This window comes from Vespa velutina, chromosome 4 (assembly GCF_912470025.1).
Source record: "Vespa velutina chromosome 4, iVesVel2.1, whole genome shotgun sequence".
Taxonomy (NCBI): domain Eukaryota; kingdom Metazoa; phylum Arthropoda; class Insecta; order Hymenoptera; family Vespidae; genus Vespa; species Vespa velutina.
The window spans coordinates 6,974,835-6,990,304 of NC_062191.1; the positions used below are offsets into that span (position 1 = coordinate 6,974,835).

The following is a 15,470-nucleotide window of genomic DNA, read 5'->3' on the forward strand; positions in this document are numbered from 1 at the left end:
TACATACACAAAGTTTCAAATATCTTTTCATAACGGTTTTAAATAAATTTCCATGAATATTTAATGTTCTACAGATCTTTAATATGAAATTTATATCGCATTTCTTTGAGAAGATCTGATTTAATGAAATCTTAATTTAGATTATTTCATTTTATAACAATAATAGTTTTTTAATTATTGTGATTTAAATAATTGCAAAACAAAAAATCTGTAATCATTTTTTTTGTCTGTGGTTTGGCTGTGCTAATATTAATATTTTTATACTACAATATATGAATACCGATAATCAATAAATATATTTTATCTACTCGTTTGATCTTTGCCTTTAACGACGATTAATAATTAATATCAATGATAAGTTATCACGGATTTTTTTGTTATTTCGAAGTATTTAATTTGATAATCTAGTTTTGACAAATGTCGTTTACACTAGGACCATATGAGGTAATTAATAGTGTCGTTAAAGAGAGCGAGACAGAGAGAGAGAGAGAGAGAGAGAGAGAGAGAGAGAGAGAGAGAGAGAGAGAGAGAGAGAGTAGATTAGAATTAAGTTTTCAGTATCCTATTACAGTGACAGTTCATTATAACAAAGATATCAATCAGTAAGAGGAGACGGCGTGTTATTACGAATTGTGGAATTAAGAAATGAATAAAAGTCATGTTGTGTTGAGTTATTGTCTATCGTTACAAGTTTTACGATAATATTCATAATTTCCATTAATGATTGATTTGAAACATGACATATAGTTAATATAATAAATAAATTTTATCGTAGATTCATCAAATTAAATTGCATGCGGCATCTCGATATAAAACTGACATACATATTCGCATTCTCTCACGAACATATCGCGAACTATACACATGGTAATTGAATAGAATGGGATAAATATTTGTTCTTATCAAATATATATATATATATATATATATATATATATATATATATATATACACATACACATTTATGTATTATTGATTATAAGATAGATTTAGTATTTAAATTAAGTACAGGTATACGTATACGTCATGCTACTCTAATACAAAATCAGTCGGACATATCCGATAAAAGAAGGTAACGTTGAGATTTCAAAGTTTCCTTCGGAATGTTTTCCATTATATGGACTACCGAGGCGATAAGTTTATAATGCGAAATGGGAGTTTAATTTAGAACGTCCATTAAGCGAAGCTGGGGCAAAGTAGTCGTCCTGTGCATCAAACTGCTATCCATTGGAAACTTTGCAACAGGTATAACGATGCATGTCCGACGTATCCGTGTCGGTTGACGGGTCAGCTTTAGAGTCGGTTGTTAAGCCCGAGTAGGATTGTGCAACACACAAATACGTGGAGAATATTCGCGCACACGCGATTCGTTAGTAACGTTCGAGAACGGAAGAGCTTTCGTTCATCCTGTTCTATGAAATCCATTTAATTAGCGTGCGACAATCAGAGATGCGCCGCTTCAGCTCGTTCTTCAGGATTATTGTACCTTTATAGATGCATAAACGTATGTTTCTTACTCCTCTCTTTCTATCTTATTCTCTTTTCGCTTTGACAATGGTTAAATCTATGTACAACAGTAAGAGTATTTTCCAGAAAACAATCGAATATCTTAGAAGAGAGAAGATACGATATCTCATTATCCGTATCAGTTAAATGAAGGGAGAATTTTCTAACAATGCTTTCATATGTATTTTGTGGATTATATAATTTGATATGTATAATTATTTTAGATCGATTTTACAAAGGATGATGGAATTTATGAAAAGATATATTATCGAGATATTTGTAAATTGTGTTTTATGCTCTTTATGTTTATGTTCTTTGTCTATAACAATATTGCATAGAAAATAATAAATACTCTGAATAATAAAAAATTGTGAATGAAATAAAATTCGAAGACTTTTGTTAGCTTTTTATTGATATGGATTTTTTGTAAACATTACAACGCACAAATGGTCTTTCGCACAAAAGGTATTTTCTAATTACAATTTAGAAGAAGAAACTTTGAGAGAAGTTATTTTTTCTTTGAAATACTAATTCGGGTCACGAGTAATGTAACGGATTGTCAGCGAATGAATTACTTTGCTCGTAAAACGATTCAAAGATAGAAAGAGAGCCCAGTCGTTTAACTTCTCTTTCGAGGTAAATGCAAAAGGTACGAATTTCAGAAAGGAGTACGCTCGGTCATCCAGTGACATCGTCGAGCTTGGAACGTCTAAAAAAAGAAGGAAGATCGAAGCAGTCAAGAAGTTGGAGTGGGTTGGGAGGCTGAAAACGTCTGAAGAAGTTTCAAAGAGGAAAACTCAGATGGATCGTATCGAACGTTTCACGGGAGTGATAGTAAGAGAAGAGAAGAGAAGAGAAGAGAAGAGAAGAGAAGAGAAGAGAAGAGAAGAGAAGAGAAGAGAAGAGAAGAGAAGAAAAGGAGGGGAAGATGGGCAGAGCGAGAAGTAAAGAAAAAGAAACGTTTTCAGCATGGAGAAGCAGGCGAAAAGGCGCGAGAAGAGCTCGAGGAGGTAAACATGAGTAAAAAGAAATTACAGAAGAATGTAGCGGAAAAACATCAAGGACAAGTACCAAAGGCACTTACGAAAATCTAAACTGTCAATGCCTTCGAGCTACAATGACGCGTTACTTTTCCAACATTACGACGACTTGACGTTCTTCTCTGAAAGGTCTTCTCGTTTTACAAAGTTTCTCTTTTTGACTTATCGAAAACTTTCAATTTTTATCATATATAAAACGAATGGAAAAAACGAACACAACAAAAATAGCAAGAACAACAATAACGAATAGCTACAGGAACGGAAACGAAGAGTGGGAATACTTTTTCAAGTTGAATCAGGTCGGTCAGAGGAGAAGAGTTTTTTTAAAGTGCGAAATAAAAACTGCAAGCGAACCTCGTGTGATTCGAGTACCATCGGCTGGCATCTCGAAACAAACTCGTAACAATTGTTTGAAACAACACGTTGAAGTATTCTAACGACTTCCACTTTATGATCACGGTGCTCATAGTACTTTTCGAACAACCGTTGTAACGTTCGTCGCTCGAGCTAACAAGCTTGCGAATCGATAGGACGAAAATACGTTCGCAGGTTATAACCGAGTGGAAATCGCTCGCGCGAATAGTGAAAAGGGATTCGTATAGAAAAGCATCCTACGTACTGGACACGCAAAGCTCGATGACGTCGAATCGTTTTCGCTCTGACTCCGTTGAAATTGGGCCTCTCGTGAGCTTTATTGAAAAAGATGGCCGACGCATGTTTTCGAGATATCCATTCGCGATCTTTTCAATCTATGTTGCTTTAAACAAAAGCACGGTGAGATTCTCTAATTCCAAGTCCCTCTGCAGCTCTATCAAACGTTTTGTGTACGCGTAATTTCATTCGCATGGTGCACGCTCGTGGACCTGAAAATGATTAGTTCGTGTAAAGTAATTCAATCGAAGGTAGACAAATTCGTTCTACGAATATCCCGATGAAGTCCGACAATAACGGATTAATTAAGATAAATTTCTAAATGAATTTACTAAATACCTTGAAAATTATTTAATGTTTTCCTTTCAATTTATCTTTTTATCCCTATCGATACTTCTTCCATACCTTTTACGGAAATTAAATTAAGCTAATTTGAATAATTTCATAGAGTTCTTATTTTAAATAATTTATTCGATTTTCAGATAGATTAATTTATTATCTAATTTATTTTGAAAATCAAACTATCGAATAAACATTTTCCAATGACTATTTCATTTTACTCGGAATAAAGAATGATTAGATATTCGATAAAATTAAATCAATGATTACATTTTGAATAAATCAATTTTTGACGAATAAGATAGATTATTTAATATAGTTCGCTACCTGAGTTTTATTTTATGTTCTTTTCTCCTAATTTACTGCGATTAATATTACTTAAAAAATTTTATTTTTTGTCCGATTAATAAATGCTCGTTTAAAATTGACCTATTTTAAATATTGAACTTTTGTTTTATATAATTCGTTTCAGCGATTGAATAATTAACTTTATCACTAATTCACGAAGGAGTTAATTATTGAATGAATCTTAAAAGAATAATGCTAATCAAAATATTCAGAAAATAAAATTAGCGATCACCAATCTTCATTACTTTTTTATATATATACATTATTATAGATTAATTACATCATTATTATAGATAAGTTACATACTATTTGCACACATTTGTTCTTTTTTGCATTATTTCTTACTATCGATCATTTCTCTCATTGTAATGGAATTAAATTATGTAATTAGTCTCTTCACTCTTATCTCAATCATGACATAATTAATTTAAGAAATAATTTAATTTAAAAAAAAAAAAGGAACAATGTATCAATTTTGGGAATCAATTGAAAAATTATTAATATCTGAATATCAAATGTTATAATATATATATATATATATATATATATGCAATAGATATATGAGCATTTAACGTTGTCTGTTTAGAAGTAAAAATAAAAGAAAAAGAGCAGAATAGAGAATAGAATACGTGAGCAAGCGAGCGATAACGAGGTATTTTCCTTTGACTTTATGGAAGACGAAAGATTTGTACGTTGGAAATATGCATAGAATGTAGAAAGAAATATCTGTAACGGAAAGAGAACGGAATTCTTCAGTTCGTTTTTCTTTGACTTAAAATACCCGTTTCTACACAGTTACGACATTGTTGGATGAGACTCTTTTTATAATTATTAATTAAATGTCTCCCTTAAAGTCATACCTCCACTGCTTTTATACCTGCATGGTATGTACTCTAGTCAAATAAATTCGTACACGATTCTGTTGGATAATACATTTACTCTTTCTTTCTTTATTTTTCTCCCTTAAATTCAGTTTTTTTTTTCTTTTTCTCATTCATTTTTATCTCAACAGAAAGATCCACGTACCTCATAAGTAAGCACTTTTCAATACTTTATGTTCGTAATATCGTGAGAAACAGTATCGAATAAAAATGTATCCAGTGAGAAGGATTGCTCCTTTTTTTGTTTATATTTCTCGACAAAGTCTTTGAAGAGAGAAAGAGAGAAAGAAATCTCGAATAGTCGAACGGCATCCTTTTTCTATCTCTTTTGCGTCCTTACTCCTTTGTAGAGTCTGGACGACGATACGGAAAGTTCTTTTTCGTTTGATCGAGCGTGCCGTTTTATTCGTCCTTCTTCGTGTTTCCGTTTTCTTACGAACGATTAGAGTCAGATGCTTTTACTTTTCTTATCGTGGAAAATATGTCTCGCGGAGGAAGGAAAGAGAAAGAGGAAGAGAAAGGGATAGAGAAAGAGAGAGAGAGAGAGAGAGAGAGGGGGGAAGAGAAAGAGAGAAAGAATGTTTCTTCCTTAAGCCGATCGCTATGATGGCGTCACGCTTGGCCAAGAAATACAATGAGAGGATCGAACTAGCGTGGCGTCCCCTAGCCAATAGCCTCTAACTTCTTTATTTTCTTTCCTTCTCTGTCTTTTTCTTTTTCCACTTCGAAGCTTCTTATCAAGTAGCGTGCGTGTGGCTGTGGAAGCTTCGACGATGTGGAACAGTTTGGAAATTCGAATTGGTCTCGAACTGCTGGCGACGTCACCGTGTCCAAGTAAGCATGAACCTCGTTTTTTATTATTTAATGATATCTTCATCCATTTATTATAACTCCACGAATTTCTTTACTCGCCTTCGTTATTCAATAACTGTCAGCTCATTGTAACATTAGCGGAAGAAGAGTGACAGATTTCTTTTTAATTCTTACGACTACGTTCCTAAGTTCTTTTTGATTTTTGTTACTGAATTAATATTGAATAACAAGTAGATTTTTTTTTTAAGTTTTTCTGTTCATATGTAATTGCATCACCGGCTTTCGTTTCATTTACTCGTGTTAGTAGTACCAATATTTTAAGCTTCTAATCTTTTTTTTTTTTCTTAACTAAATAATTTATATGGATAATTAAATAGGAAAATTATATTATAAAACTAACTACTATATCATAAATCATAATTAGTTTTTGAATATAACTCTTCCTTCAATCTGATCCCTGGATCGCTTCAATTTTTCGCGATAAATATGATCCATATAGTTTTGTTATTATGATGGTCATCATGCATGATAACAGTTTCTGTTCGTTTTATTAGCTCTCTGTATTCGATTCGTTTTTATGCGTAACCATAAATACTTTATTTTGTATTTTGATATTAAAATGTTTATAATAAAGCAGATGTCATTCTGAAAATAATCTGTCAGTTTGTTTAACATGTACAACACACATATTCATATTTTACAAATGTTATTTGTAAAATTTCCATAAAATTGGTTCAGCCATTTTGTTCATTTTTACCATAAAAGCGTTTTTAAATAAATGGACGTCATTTTCAAAATTTTTAAACAACAAGTGTGTAATTTTAGGTAATAATTTCCACCACAATACTAAAAAAAACTATGTACAAGATTATATTACATTCTATTAAATCAAGTTAATATAGTCAAAAATATTTTACACACATAAATATACATAACATTACGTCATGACATTTAGTCATGACATTACATAACGGTTCGTAGATATACTTCAAACAGAATTGAAAAATTTCATTTTTATCAAAAATTATAACGGGTTAACGTTTTTTGTGATGGTGATTCCATACGGAAGTCTACTTTGGTTGGAAGTCTACAAATGGAACATTGTAATAATTACTACGATCTAACGACTTTTAAAGACTAATTTTTTTTAAATATTTTAATCGAGAAAAAGAGAGAGAGGGAGAGAGAGAGAGAAAGAGTAGAGAGCAAGAGATTATACTCATTATCTAATCAAACCTCTGAAAAATAATTAAATTTCGAGATTCTTCGGAGAATTAAAATCGGACGATTTCTTCAAAAACAAATATTGCGAATGAAGGTCTCATCGCAATGCATATTTTCGGATGAAATTAGGCTTGATTCTAGGAAAGAACGAAAGGGCAATTCCCAGAGGGGTCGTTCGCTTGTCCCCTAAAGTCAAGAATACACATTCGTTGTACGAATATATACGGTGAATCCCTTTTTCTAGTTGGCGCGACAAAATCCTTCGTTTCTTATCTCCTCGAATGCAACCGAAAGTACGAGATACGACACGGAACAGATTTTAGTGCAGATCAAAGGATGGAGCGCTACTAAGGACTTCTCGTTTCCTTTATCCTTTCGCGAAAGAGCGTTTGCAGAAATGAGGGTACACTAATTTTCGTAAGTGCTCATTACTGGTTCTCTCTGGTAAACCAAAATCGTGCTACGTTTATGAGAAAATGATGCATATAAATAATTAAATTTAACTTTTTTTTTATCCAGAAATCATCTGTTTTACATTTTTTCGACATTCGATAACATATTTTTATAGCTATTAGATTGGATTTATAGATTATTTTTTACAGATTTTTTTTGAAACAGTTATGTTCATTTTACGATTCAATAGGTATACGAGTATATTGTACGAACATTATTATTTATCTGGTTTTAAAGAAATATATGAGTATCTTGGTATGATGTTCTATATCAACCTCCTCTCATCTTTTGAGTGTTGAGTTTTAGTATTACACATAGATATATCATACAAGTTTATCGAGTAAACGGGTTCCAAGAAACTTAATTATTTGTTCGTAGTCTGGAGAAAATCTAATATATACTTATGTATATTATAACGATGATTTATCGAAGAGAATAGCACTCTTTATACATATTATTAAATAATATGAAAATGTAGGCTAAAGTGTTAAACTTTTGGTTGAACTAATACTATTCCTTAAATATTCATTTAGTTATAAATATACAAAAGTAATACAAGAAAAGAGCAAGATCCTTAGAATCAAAAATAGTTTTATAAGATATTTTATTAATATACTTTAATTATTTGTTAAATATGATAAAACCATGAAAAGTTCATTTTATAAAAATCTATTGAGAATTTTTCTTTTCTTTTTATTTTTGAGCAAAAAATAATTTGAAGTCTATATACTTATTAAATATTATATCGCGATTTGTGTAGCTTTTCTAAAGAATAAAAAAGTATCTTCTATGTAGTAAAACTTCAATTTCTATCGTTCTAATTAAATAGATCAAAAATGCTTTTTAACATTATCACCATTGGAAGGTAGACAGAAGATCGAGGAAAATGAATATCGAAGGAAAAGTTTCGCAGAAACTCCGACGATTCATGAGGATCATTTTCGATGGAAAGCAGAGAATACTGGGAAAGAGCACGCAATCGACATTCATTGTAATAGAAGAGTTAGAATGTCTGGCTCTCTTCGTTATTTTGAAATCTTCCATTCGGCAAACGAACTCATTTGATTTACTTTTTTATTGATTCTTTTTTGTCGATTACAGGATATTTCACTAGCAGTTCGTAGATTGTATAAGAATAAGAAATAAAACCGATGGAGTAGCATATGATCGATAAAATGAACGGTTACTTTTTATTAATTTTTTTTTTTTTTTACGAACTTTACTCAAATATAAAAGTAGATAAATATAGTATCGACAATTTCAATGAAGTTTGAGTTTCTCGACAATTGCGTTAAAAATAATAATTCATTGTGCTGTTAAGTATTACTGACTAGTGATACCGAGATATTTAATTAATAATTATAAATAACATTCGTATAATTCCAAGGACAACATTTATGAAACGTTAAGTTATTAGCATGTTGTTCAGTGGCTATTAAACGTCACTCGATAACAGGAGTTGTGATCAAATTTAAGATTTGGGATTGTATTGTATATAAGAATTTAATGATTTTATGAAATATAATCGTTCTCAAATGTAGTTAAAAATTTCATTCCTATTATTTTTTTTTTTTTTTTATAAATATTATTTCATAGACTCAACATTACAGTGCCATTAAAAAAAGAAAACATTTTAACATTAACACTTATAAGCAATAGACGAATAAATGGAAACCATAAGTTGAAGTTACGATAAGCTACAGAGTTTATAAAATTGCAAGGTACTCGCGATCAATGACGTACGACTCCCTCGCGAGTGCAATTTCGAGAGTGGAAGCTGGCGGACTGCGACGGAAAGTTGTTTACGAAACGCGCTATATTCACTGCTGGCATCAACGCTAACTGCAATTTCTATCACATGCATTCAATCAAGTGGCTGGTAGTAGGGCGCAACAGTGTTTTAGATAATTGGACATCGTAAATTTCGGAACATGCATAACATGTGCACCACCTGCTACACGGTGATCCTAAAGCAATTAGTTCAATAACATGGTACTCCATGGTGGCCAGCCCATCCGCAAATCGAATTTCTCGAGGAATCGCCGACGATCGATAACGTTATTGTACTTCGACAAATCTAATTACGAAAGGATGGGACATTTCTAAGAATGATCGGCTTACATCTTTTAATTTTATAATCGTGATATATGAATTTTTGATAAAAAATTATTATTACTTTATTTCCAATTTTTCTTTAAATGATTACGTCAACGTCATGAACATGTTTAGTTGATTTTAACTTGATCCTTATTATTAGACATATATATTAGAGTTAAACCTACTTTGGATCGCTTCTAAGAAGATCGAAGTCTCATATCTAATAGAGATGTTTGTTATTCTAAATAATTTTAAAATAGCGAAAGACTAAAACTATATTCTAAAATGTTATCGAATTATTTCAAGAGTCACAAATATTATAATATCATGATGACGATTAAGAATCCATTACTTTATTGCCGTTGTATAAAAAAAACAAATATGTAATTGACGAATTAATGTCATGGAGTTTCATTTTGAGAAAGAATAAAGATTTAAAATAAAGGATCTGACCATGGAGTGACAAAAGTTTTAACTAGAATCCTCAAACTGTACACTAACGTAGCTATCTGGTTTTTTTAAATAAAATTAAAATTTATTGGGAGTCTTTTTTATTAAAACTTGAAACTCTATTGACAGGAGAAGCTTTTGACAAAAGAACTGAATTAAACCATTTACCATTTATCTCAATACAAATTTTTTAAATGTAATTTTTCTCAATGAATTTCTAATATATGTATTAAAAAATGCAATAAAATAGTGACACATCTTGATAGTAAATAAAACATTAATCGATATTGATTGATTTTCGTTAAAAAAAAAAAATATAGATAAGAATTATATTTTTTTTTTCCAATTCAAGTTATTATTTATTAAAATATTGTTGATATTGAATTTCGAGCAAAGCGACCATCCATGATATGTTATAAAAATATTACTAAATCGATTGATATTGGTCGATGTCATGAGAATATTTTCTACGAAAAATCAGCATACTTCAACGATGACTTTACCATGATAAAGTATATGTATTCTAGTAAGCAAGTTTAACTTTATCGAGCTAACATGCCAGAAGAGACATTTCACGAGTTCATTTCATTTTTCAAAGAAATTGTGATAGTCGAGAATTTGTCATTTATTTTCCAGAGGATTGACTTATGACAGCGAGATATAAAATTCTTCTGCTATTTTTCACGAAAGAATACTTTGCAAATATTTGTAGGACTTTATACGAATGAATAATTTAAATAGAAAGAATATATTATATCAATAAAAAAAAAAAAAAAAAAACAAAAAACAAAAAATAAAACACAAAAAATAAAAAATAAAAAATAAAAAATAAAAAAGAAAAACTTTATAAAAAAGTTGGTAAAATCAATAAACTGCTTTGTTAAAAAGATATATTTTTAAATGTTTTCACGTAGAATAAATACGTCCACTATAAATTATGAAAGAATATTTTTTGTCCTATTAAATTATATTTGTATTATATCATATGTAGGAAAGTCCTGTAATCTGTTAATGTCGTGACCTCAAACAGATGCATTTGTTTTATTATTAAAAGTTATGTCGAGCACTTTAATGGATTATTATGAATCTCAGGGCTGTTCACGATCACTTAGGTTTCTATTTTTTTAAATAATATAATATGAACATCTATATAATGCTTCTTAATGTCTCTTTACTCAATATTAGACACACAGTAGTACGCTTATGGCTCTTAGACTTACTCTTTATAGTTCTTCCAATTGACACTTTGCACTGTACCAGACGAATTTAGGTGAGTGACTTTTCATGTTTGTATCCATCTATACCATCGTCATGAATACAATGTTCAATCTTATATTATAATTTGATATTATTTATTTGTAACTTCATATTGTCATAATATGCTTTGCAATTTATTCATTCTCATATTCTAGATATTTTATTTAACAAATTCATCGTTCTTTTATCCGCGAGTACATCAAATTATTTTATCTTTTTTAACATTTAATGTCGAATTTTATACAACTATGCGGAATTTCTTTAATTCAACGACCGTCGCTAATAGTATTGGTGAGATATTACTTATTTTTATAGTTGTGTTAGAAATTCTAACCGGAAAAGTTATTTCTCTCTGGAGATTCGTGTCGCAAAAAGAGACATCTATTTCTTCTTTATACTGTCCCAAGCTCTTCGTAAAATTTAATAAGAAGTAAATTTTTTAGATGAAGTGCTCTCTGATTATTGGTACCTAGGAAAAAAAAAAGTTGGACTTAATATATCAAATTTAATATTCATACGATATGTACAAAATCAAGAAAATAAAATTAGTATTAAATCTTGTTTATTTAATCGTATGAATCTCAATTAATAATATACCTGATGGTTCAGCGTTGCGTTGAAGTCTATCTTAAAATTTATGCTGATTCCTATTGAAATAATTCAAAACTCAGAGAAGGGATCGAGATCCAAGGAGTTTTGTTGTTCAACGAAGTGGGAGAAGGTAAATGTATAATTTTAACGTGATCTCTAAGATATTCATCTTTATTTCTTTCTATTTTTAGCTCTTTCACTTCTAGAATCCTTTTAAAGTCATTCCAATCAAAATTGTATTCTATTTCAACGATCTTAAAGGTACACGTAACGAAAACGATTTGAGTAAAATTCTCGTTTATTAAACCTTACGAAGGATTACGTATAACCGATCAAGCTCGATTTTTGAATTCGAAGTTCAAATAAAAAAGGCGATAGTCAATGATAATTTTAATGTTGAATAATTTATTACGATTCGAAAGTAAATATTTTTCATTGATACAAGTATGCTTAATGGGACGTTTCAGATGTCGACCTTGTTCAAGTCCACGCTCGAATCGGTATTAAAAGAGGGATGCTAATCAGAGAAACGTACATTCGAGATCGGACCTCAAAAACCAATGTGAACCAGACAATATCAAGACTTACGTGTACTTACGTTCGATAAAAATTCGGGTGAGTACTTACGCTGTTACGATTTTGTCGCGATTATAAACTTGGAAAGTCTTGGGATTGGACTGGCATTATTTAAAATGAAAAAGAAAAAGGAAGAAATGAATGCATCTCAAAAAAAGATCATCGTGATCCTTTGACTTAAGGTACTTAAATTGCTTCGAGTTTTAATAAAATTCTAGAGCGTTCTTCTCTCTTCGAGAATGAATATCAATCTACTAGGAGACGTAGCTAATTTTATTCAGGATGCGGATGAGACATTTTTTTCTGGCTTAGCGTATCCGTCGTTTATTTGTGTATATCTAATTGTCTTAGCGGCAACTAATTTTCTTCTCCCAGCCCAGGGAAATTCTCCGTTAAACCTTCCGCGCTTATGTTAAATGAAGCGCGGCGCGTTTTATCGTCCACACCAAGAGATGCTGCCGCGATATTCCCTGCATTCTCTTCGTTATTAATTAGAACGTTATGCGCGTATACCGCGAATTCTACTAGTCGAGCTACCAATTAATATTGCTATTATTTGTTAGCCAGGCGTGTACTTAATTTAAACATGGATTACATTATTTGTATATCATGCATGGCTGACCAAAGCAATGATCAAACGGTCGCAAACATATAAACATATAGATATATGGAAATATTTTATTCTTCGAGCTTTGATGATCATACACAATATATTATGTTAATTGAACATTAATTTATAATCAATTTTCAGGAATATTCGTACATTCTAAACGTGTTTTCGTCATTACGACCACGGCTTACGGCGCCTCTTTATGCATGGATAAAAGATGAAATGGAATCTATATTTTAAAGTAAGTTCCTTGAAAGCTCAAGGAGATAAGAAAAAATCTTATTATCAGAAGCAACGATCCTTGTCCGTCCAGTCGTATCGTTTTAACTCCCACAAGTAATTCAAACGGTAGGAAAGATTCGTTCAAGTCCAGCAAGTTTTCTTTGACGTCATTTCGTAACTCTTCATTTCTCTTTCTCTTTTTCTCTGTCTTTTCTTTTTTCTTTCTTTCTGAAATACTCGATGAAAAAGACATAAAATCATACTAACAATAATCGAGAAAAAATTCGCAACTGTGTGCTACGGTGCAAATATGCAATCTTTTCTGTAGAAACATCAAAGTATCCTACGATTAGATTTACTCTGTTTTTCTGTCCTGTCGTTAAAAGCAGATCGTTTTCTTTCTATCTTTTGGTTAGTTTTTCTTGCATAACAATTACAAAGAAAGTGAAAGAGAGAGAGAGAGAGAGAGAGAGAGGAGAGAGAGGAGAGAGAGGAGAGAGAGAAAGAGAGAGAGAAATATAATGAAAAAGAAAGATGATGGAAGTATGCGGAATGAGGCCGTGTTAAAATAGCTCGTAAACGCGGTACACAATTTGAATCGACAATGTCTCTGCTATTGAAAGGTCGTCGTAAAACTCAAGTCCGCGTTATCATAACCTCACCCTCTCGCGATCGGTCGCAGTCTCGTATCGGGAATTCCGTTGCGGTTTCATCGCATCTACTCGTCTTCTCTACCTACGTGTTATGGACAGATAGATGACGATAGCTTTGACCCGGATTATTTTTCCGTTCATACATTTAATTCATGTATAATAATATAGATGAAACGCTTTACGTATATAGATATATATATATAATATTATATAAGGTTGGGAAATGATTCCATGATCAATATACCGTTTAAAAATTATTTGAATTGCTAATAAACCTTCAGAAGAGTCGCTTGTATTTTTATTGAACTTTTAGACATTTTTAATCGTAGCTTTCGAAAATAAAATATAAATAAATCAATTTGATCATATAATTGTATTATAAATTGTTTAATCCGACAATGAGTATAAATCATTTAATGTTCTTTTTTTAATTAAGCAATCTCCAGAGGGTGCAAAGGAGACAGTAGATGAGATAAAAGGCCGACGTAGAAGCGCCGCTATTATCGAGGTAGAAAATATTATCGTCCTCTATCAAATTTATCTCTTGGAACGTATCGTCATAAAAGATAATATAGATTTAATAGAGTATGTGTCTGTGTATAAAGGCCGGCTGTATAACGCTCGCGTATTTTTAAAAATCAGGCTTAAAAGAGCGAGAAGATGTTTCACCAAAAGCCAGTCCATATCAGGTTTAATGAATCTTTATGTACGCTGAATAGATGTATAAAATAAAACTCTTAATTACAATATTAAAATATATTTAAATAAGAGAGATAGCAAAGAACAATATGTCTCGTATCGATTATTGTATGTTGACTATATGAAAAAGCTTCGAATAAGAGTAATAAATAATCTTTATTAAAATTAACTGTACAAAGACATAAATTTGAACATTTGAAAATATAAAATCAAAAAATATTATATATTCTGATAGATCTGTAATAATGTAAGTCGGCTTTGTAAAAAGTAAATGATTTTGTTCTGGGGAATCTTGTTACCATCGAGTATTCTTATAAATAAAAACTATAAAATATAAGATTATGATTGTCTGATTAAATAATTTCTCATTCAACACGATCAACATATTGAAAGTAGATCTGGAATTAATTGAATTGTTTTATGATTGTCAGATTACAACAAACTTTCGCAATGAACTGTTGCAATATATCAAAGAGTAGAACTTTAGAAGAAAATGGTAATAGAAAGAGAAACAGGAGTAGCGTTCCGAGTGAAAAAGACGGGTATATGCGCAATGACGCGTAGCGAGGCGAACGGAGTTCTCCATCGGCGTCGATTGTCGTTTCGGGAAATGGGAAATTCTCTTCGGTGCCACTCCCATACTCTCCTTCATCCCCTTTCCCTTACGCTCCATCCACGACTCTCTAGGACTGGCAACTGCCGTGTCGAAGTATTCGCTTGGCGAGAGGATCACTTTGAACGCACTTGTCGTGTACGTCCTCGAAACGCTATAACGCTAGCCGATCCAACGGGACCCGCATCGAGATTACGTCTATTGTTCTATCTTCGTAGTGAGTGCAGCATTCCTATGAGCATTCTCAGCGAAAGCTTTATTTATCGCTACTACGTGCGTCTTACTGATGCTTGCGTCGAATAACATTTTGAAAATAGCTGTTTAATATAAAGAATAGCAATATTATAACTTCTTAAATAATTCCTTTTAATCGGTCAAATATTAGTTACATTTAATAGTTATCTTGTAGTATAGTCAATATTGTTACTTTTAATAGTTACCTTGTGG

The 15,470-nt window shown here is 31.4% G+C and overlaps 1 protein-coding gene across 7 annotated transcripts in view; it reads left to right on the top strand.

The window, feature by feature from the left end:
* The window catches only part of LOC124948348 (neurotrimin-like), a 126,332-nt gene that overhangs the window by 6,887 nt on the left and 103,975 nt on the right, over nt 1-15,470 (top strand). For 3 of the 7 annotated variants that reach the window (XM_047491827.1, XM_047491830.1, XM_047491834.1), the window contains exon 2: nt 5,496-5,599. The exons of the other annotated variants lie outside the window; for them this stretch is intronic. In XM_047491827.1, coding sequence (XP_047347783.1) covers nt 5,539-5,599 — 61 coding nt within the window. In that variant the 5' untranslated portion in view covers nt 5,496-5,538. The remainder of the gene's footprint in view (nt 1-5,495; nt 5,600-15,470) is intronic. 7 annotated transcript variants of the gene reach the window in all.